Source organism: Mirounga leonina, unplaced genomic scaffold (assembly GCF_011800145.1).
Source record: "Mirounga leonina isolate KUSES-001 unplaced genomic scaffold, KU_Mleo_1.0 Mir_376, whole genome shotgun sequence".
NCBI classification, from domain to species: domain Eukaryota; kingdom Metazoa; phylum Chordata; class Mammalia; order Carnivora; family Phocidae; genus Mirounga; species Mirounga leonina.
The window spans coordinates 6,662,465-6,670,220 of NW_023270718.1; the positions used below are offsets into that span (position 1 = coordinate 6,662,465).

The window sequence follows — 7,756 nt, forward strand, 5'->3', positions numbered from 1 at the left end:
CTGCTTCTCCCTCTGACCCTCCCCCCTCTCATGCTCTCTCTCTATCTCATTCTCTCTCAAATAAATAAAATCTTTATTAAAAAAAAAAAAGAAAGATGGGGCGCCTGGGTGGCTCAGTCGGTTGAGCAGCTGCTTTCGGCTCAGGTCATGATCCTGGAGTCCCGGGATCGAGTCCCGCATCGGGCTCCCTGCTCGGCGAGGAGCCTGCTTCTCCCTCTGACCCTCCCCCCTCTCATGCTCTCTCTCTATCTCATTCTCTCTCTCAAAAAATAAAAAATAAAAATAAATTTTAACTCACCTTGTCAGCTTCCACCGAAAGAAAAAAAGTGTTCGGGATTTGTATGGGTACTGCATTGAATCCATAAATCCTTTAAGTGACATCTCTACAATAATAAGTCTTAAAATTCATGAACACGGTGTATCACTCCACTTAGTTGAATCTTTAATGTCTCTGAATAAAGTTCTGAATAATGTTTCTTACAGTAGTCTTATACGTTTTTATTAGGGTCATTTCATGATACCTGAAATTTTTAATGCTCTTTAAGTGATATTTTACAATTTCATTGTCTAACTCTCTGTTGGTATATAGAAACACAATCGATTTGTATATTGATATTATACCAAGCAAAACTGATAAACTGTCTTATTAATTCTCATCGTTTTTGTGACTATTGTGTTGTAAATTTTTGAAACTTCGTATTTTCCCACTGCCTCAACATCCCCATAAACAGGCCTAGAGTACACCAATCAGGCAACCAGGTGTATCCCTGCAATAGCGTTCGCCCCTGCACAAGTTCCTTTTCCTACCCTTCCGTGTGACCTAGTTTCACACGGAAATATTCTCCAGTCTTGGGTACTCCCCCAATAGGGCACTTCTAATAGGGGGTACTTCCTGACCCTCAATAAGGGCATTTACTCATGGATCCTTGCTCTCACTTCATTTCCTTGGTTGAGACTGATCCCCTGGCACTCCTTCCTGAGCAACCTCCTCTCAGCAAGCAATGACTCAGGACGTGTGAGTATAATAAACTTTTTTTCCTGCAACTCTCCTGTGTCCCCTCTCCTGGCTGCAGCTGGCTGACAATCACCTAAAGGAACATAAAGCAGTTATTCTAGATTTTTACAAAAAGTCATATTCTCTCTTTTTTTTTTAATTTGACAGAGAGAGAGAGAGAGCCAGAGGGCACAAGCTGGGGGGAATGGCAGAGGGAAAGGGAGAGAAGCAGGCTTCCCACCAAGCAGGGAGCTGGATCATGACCTGAGTCAAGGCAGACGTCCAACCGACTAAGCCACCCAGGTGCCCCCATATTTTCTTTAAATAGTGAGTTTCCCCCATTCTTTTCCATATTTATTTATTTTTTAAAAAAAATATTTTATTTATTTGACAGAGAGAGACAGCGAGAGAGGGAACACAAGCAGGGGGAGTGGGAGAGGGAGAAGCAGGCTCCCCACTGATCAGGGAGCCCGACACAGGGATTCCATCCCAGGACCCTGGGATCACGATCTGAGCCGGAGGCACATGGTTAACAACTGAGCCACCCAGGCGCCCCCCTTTTTTTCCCTTTTGCACTGGATGAGACCTCCAGTCCGATGTTGAAAGGGAGTGATGAAGCAGCATTGTCTTCTTCCTGATTTCAAAGTTTCTCCTTTAAGTATGATGTTTACCAAAGATTTTTGTAAACTCCCTTTGTCAAATTAAGCCTTGCCCATGTGATTAAATCTCCATAAAAATAAATCCATAATCAGGGTGCCTCAGTCAGTAGAGCATACAACTCTTGATTTCAGGGTAGTGAGTTCAAGCCCTACATTGGGTGTAGAGCTTACTTTAAAAAAAATCCATAAACTACAGAGAGCTTCCAGGTTGGTGAACATCTATCCATGTGCCAGAGGATGGTGCACTCCAACTCCACAGGGACAGAGCTCCTGCAACTGGGGAACTTTCTGGACCTCACCCTTAGGCTACACCTAAAAGGATGATGATGTATTCACTTAGCCCCATTGCCTTAAGGGTTCAGGGACATCTTGGCTGTTTGGGGAGAGTTTTGAGGTCCTTACAGAAAGAAAATCTTCCCTGGGCAACGAAAAGGGGATCCAGCAGAAGGGGCTCTAAGGATGTCTCTAGCAAAGGAGAAATCTAGAGAAGTGAAATTGACTCAAGAAAGCACTCCAGGGTTGTCTCTGTGAAGAGATCTAGACCACAGAAAATGAGGGGAAGGGTGTTTTCTGGGATAAACAGGGCTTCTGGGATGTTCTATTGCTTGATCTGAGTGGTAGTAGATAGTTGTTCACACATAGCTGTTGCCATTTTATGTTAAACTGATACCTGCATGTGTGACTATTTAACATACTTTTCTGTATGGTATATTTTACAATACAAATGTTTTAATAATTGCACATACTCCACTTTACACAGCAGGAAATCAGAATGAATAGCTTTTTAGTTCTTCTATCTCAACGATGACTGCTTATCACTACATAATACTGCATCCAATTTAATAATCGTCCTAATACACCACTAAAAATTCTGATGTCCCAAAATTATTTCTGTCCAACTTTATTTCCATGCTTCCATCAAGTATTTCAAAGAAAAAAAATAACAAAGCATCAAGATACTATTAACATTTATGCAGTATTGTATTTATTTGATTGCCTTCTATATGAAGCTGAAAGCCTCTACATGACTAGGTCAATATCATATAAATATTTTCATCATCAGTATCTTGGGTATGTGTCTGTCATGTTCTAGGCATCCATATATCTTTGCTCGAGTAAGTGAATAACTAGATTCTTTGAAGAAAAGAGAAATTGTTGTGAATGCATCATTAGTAATTTGAGATTTTTTGTTCACCATTTAAGAGTAGAATCTTGGGGCGCCTGGGTGGCTCAGTTGGTTAAGCGACTGCCTTCGGCTCAGGTCATGATCCCGGAGTCCTGGGATCGAGTCCCGCATCGGGCTCCCTGCTCGGCAAGGAGTCTGCTTCTCCCTCTCCCACTCCCCGTTTGTGTTCCCTCTCTCGCTGTGTCTTTCTCTGTCAAATAAATAAATAAAATCTTTAAAAAAAAAAAAAGAAAAAGAAAAAACAAAAAATATGATAAACTGTAAGAAGAGAATTGGTGAAGTAAAGAAAAAAATGAAGATGCTCGCTAGAAGCAGGATTGTTGCAGTGGCTTTTGCCTCTGGAGAGAATTTGTGGGCATTTCTGAGGGTGTGAATATCCCTCACTCTATGGTGGTGTCCATGTAGGAGAAGTACCATATAAACATTGGCCCCAGTCATGATTCCCATGAATACAACATCTGGGAAAGTCTCTCCAGCTCAGGAGAGAAGTTGCAGCAGACCTCACTGCCAAACAACTAGGGAACATCTCTCAAGTTTTATCATTCAACGTGAAGTTAGCTGTCAAGCTTTGGTAGCTAATATCTATTAAGTTGAAGAAGATATATTTACATCTGTTTTGCTAAGCAGTTATTTTTTCATTAATTATCATTAATATTTTTATCATTTAATCTTGCATTATCATTGCAAGAACCCTGGCACTCAAGATACAGATAAAAATCAACAATTTTTGCAATAGTACTTTTTTCAAGTATATTTTTTATTGATGTAAAAATACACATAATATAAAATTAGCATTTCAGAGTATACAGTCCAGTGATATTTACTATATTCACAATGTCATGCAACTACCACCTCTACCTAGTTCCCATTTTCATCATTCTAAAAAAACAAATAAATCCATAACCATTAATCAGTCAGTCTCCATGCTCTCTTCTCCTCAGGCCCTAGAATCCACCAATTTGCCGTCTGTCTCTATAGATTTACCTATTCTGCACATTTCACACAATATATGGTCCTTTGTGTCGGACTTCTTTCACTTACCATGTTTCTGAGGCTTATGTTATAACATTCAACAACACTTCCCTTGTATGGGTAATCAATATTCCATTATGTATACGTATGTGTATACATGTATATACATACACATACCACATTTTGTTTATCCATTCATCCACTGGTGGACACTTGGATTATTTCTTTTTTTTTTTTTTAAAGATTTTATTTATTTATTTTTTTTTTTTAAGATTTTGTTTATTTGAGAGAGAATGAGATAGAGAGAGAGCATGAGAGGGGGGAGGGTCAGAGGGAGAAGCAGACTCCCTGCCGAGCAGGGAGCCCGATGCGGGATCCCTGCCCGATGCGGGACTCGATCCCAGGACCCTGGGATCATGACCTGAGCCGAAGGCAGTTGCTTAACCAACTGAGCCACCCAGGCGCCCCAGGACACTTGGATTATTTCCACCTTTTGGTTATTGTGAACAGTGCTGCTGTGAACATTCATGTAGAAGTACTGAAGTACCTGCTTTCAGTTTTGTTGAATATTTAGCTGGGAGTGGAATTCTGGGGTCATTTAGTAATTCTATAGCTAACTTTTTAAAGGAATTGCCAAATTGTTTTCCACAGCAACTGAACCACTTTCCATTCCAGCTATGTTCAAGAATTCCAATTTCTGTGATGTTGTCCTTAATATTAGTAAATACTGGGCATTTTAGGAAATGCTAAGAGAGAAAATGTTTCTAGTGCCCAAGGACATGTTTTCATAATAAATCCAAAGTTCCTGCATTATACAGCACTTGCAATAACTATACATGAACACAAGTCTTTTCAACCTCCTTCATCTCATACGTTGCTTATTTTTTAATATTCCATGTAAATCTTTTATCACTTTTGGATATCTAAGAAATAAGGCTCTAGAATACTGGAGGTTTCAAGTAGTAATAGTTCATCACACTTGGCAGAAACACTACGAAAGACAGCAAAAATAAGGAGAGCAAACTTACAGTCTAATTCTTTAGAATTCTTATTGAGTTAAATTATATATTACAAGATATTCTGATTTATAAGGAAATAGAACATTCCTATTTACATGAGATTTTATTACATAATGTTCTATGTCTATGCTGAGAATTTATTAAATCCTAAAAATTATGTTCCTTCATGTAATTCCAAAAAATAATAAAGTCAAATACATAAAGTCCATGTCATATAGTATAGTCCACAATATAACCCCTACAAACCTTTGTCACTAGTCAACTTATTATTTTTTTATATATTCAAACGGCATCATATTTGCAGTGAAAATGTCTAATATTTTTGGTAGAATATTCTCTGGAATCCTTTCTAAAACAGTTATGTTAAGCCCTTACAAAATAATTTCATTCTATACATGGTTTCCAAGTTTAGCTAATTGCCCAGATCTAAAATGCCATCAAATGTAGAAAAGCTGTAACAACTAAATGAGGACATTCCATTGACTATAACATGCATCACAATTGAAGATATGGTCAGATGTGAAGAAATAAATCCAGAAATACAAAAATAAAACATAATTAATCACTGATGCTTTTGCCACATTCACTGCTCTGTGTAGAGCAATTTCTATTTTTTTTAAGAGCTTATGATGTTTAATGACATCAAATCCTCCATAGAAAGCATTTTTAGTGACTATAATCACTATATTTCTATAATATATGATATGATTCCTTAAGGATTTTATAACTTTACTGAACCTAGAAATTGTTCCCTTGTCTGAGAATAGGATCTCTCTGCTACGTGAATTAGAGAGCAATTAAAAGCTCCGAATTGTACCTTGTTTGAGGAAAGCATCAGCATCCTAGAAACTCTGACTGGAAAGCAAGGGCTTTGGGTGAGTGCACTAACCTCTGCCTCTGGACTTCTTCCCAGCCTGCTCCTACCTACAGGTCCTGGACGTGAGCTGCGTCCTCCCTCCACATCCCTGTTGCAGACTAGCTGCCCCCAGAGCCCACATCCTTTTACCCTGGCCATTTCTCTTGCCAAATGGGGTTTTATGCAATTCGGAGTTTTTTTCATAAACTGACATTTTTATTTGTATGGCCTTTAGTCAATGGGAGATTTTTGTAATAAGAAACCAAGGACCTCCCTTCAGTCCTGAACAGGTTTTCCCTCTGATTCCAACTCAGAGTATTATATACCTTTCTAGTTTCCAGCTCACTAAATGTGTGAATATACTTCACCCCCTTTACTATTCTACATTCTTAAAGTCCTATTTTTGTTTTACATTTCAGAAAACATGAAACAATCTGTTCAATAAAATATGAAATTACTTTAAAAGGCTCTGAATTGTAAATAAAGCATTGTAGATAATTACTGCAATTAATGACATTTCTTTCTTGATATGCGATGAGTTTTGTGGCCAAAGGATTTACCTATTATATGATTTTGCAGATAATTAGTGGCTTTGACATGTAGATGAAGGCTTTACTACGTTTACTACACTAAATAGGGGTTTCCTCCTACTTGAGTTTGCTGATGTAAGGAAGATATGCATTAATTGGGAAGACTGTACCACATTCATAGCATCTGCAGGATCTCTCTCCTGTACAAGATGGTCAAAGAGTTTTGACTTTCTGGAGAATGCTATCATTATCACAAAATTCATGAAATTTTTATGTACAATGAGATGTGATTTTTCTTGGCTTTTCTGCACTTACTGCAACGGCAGGGTCCCTCCCTTAATGAATACCCTAATGTATAACAAATGTGATTTGAAAAGAATGATTTCCCACTTTCACTGCATTCACAGGTGTTGCCTCCTAAACGCATAGCCTGTGACTTTCAAATGAAATTTTTGACAATCACTGCATTTACAATGTTGCTCTCTTTTGGCGAGATCCCTGTGGATGAAAGGCTTACAACTTTCATTGCATCTATAAGGTTTATTTCCTATAGAAGTTCCAGAAAGGTCTACTATAATCACAGCATTCATGGCATTTCTATTTTACATGAGTTCTCTGAACAGATAGGACTATTCAAAAACTATTTCTCACATTTCTACAGTCATTGCATAGAGAATTTTCCTCTATGACGAGTTTGCTGATGATTAGTAAGAGCTGACTTCCGAAAGAAGGCTTTTTGACATTCATTGCATCCATAGGGCCTCTCTCCTGTGTGAGTTCTCCGGTGACCAATGAGAGTTGACAAAGTAGCAAATGCTTTCTTACAATCACAGCATTCATATCGTTTCTCTCCTGTATGGATTCTCTGATGTACAGTGAGATAGGATTTAGCCGTAAAGGCTTTATTACATACACCACATTTGAAAGGCTTCTCACCTGTATGCGTTCTCTGATGTATAATGAGAGTTGATTTACAGGACAAAACCTTTCCACATTCACTGCATCCATGAGATTTCACTCTCGCATGACAATTTTGCAAATGGCTAGTGAGACCTGACTTCTGGATGAAAGCCTGTTGACATTCATAGCATCCATATGGTCTCTCTCCTGTGTGAATTCGCTGATGAATCATAAGATGTGCCTTAGTGGAGAAGGCTTTCTCACAATCTGAACATTCATATGGTTTCTCTCCTGTATGAATTCTCTGATGGACAATAAGATGTGCCTTTGATGTGAAAGCTTTATCACATACACTGCATTTGAAGGGCTTCTCACCTGTGTGGGTTCTCTGATGTATAATGAGAGTTGACTGAGAGGACAAAACCTTCCCACATTCACTGCATCCATGAGATTTCCCAACTGCATGCTGAGTTTTCTTATGATTAGTAAGATCTGACTTCTGGATGAAGGCTTGCTGACATTGACTACATCCATATGGTCTCTCTCCTGTGTGAATTAGCTGATGAATCATGAGTTGAGCCTTTTTTGAGAAAGCTTTCTCACAATCCGAGCATTCATATGGTTTCTCTCCTGTGTGAGT

At 38.6% G+C, this 7,756-nt stretch overlaps 1 protein-coding gene across 1 annotated transcript in view; it reads right to left on the reverse strand.

Annotated features, from left to right (window-relative positions):
• Positions 1–6,725: 6,725 nt before the first annotated feature.
• Positions 6,726–7,756, reverse strand: part of LOC117998304 (zinc finger protein 84-like) — a 1,866-nt gene continuing 835 nt past the window's right edge. The window contains 1 exon segment of the mRNA XM_034987061.1: positions 6,726–7,756. This exon segment is cut by the window's right edge and continues 11 nt beyond it. Coding sequence (XP_034842952.1) covers positions 6,878–7,756 — 879 coding nt within the window. The 3' untranslated portion in view covers positions 6,726–6,877.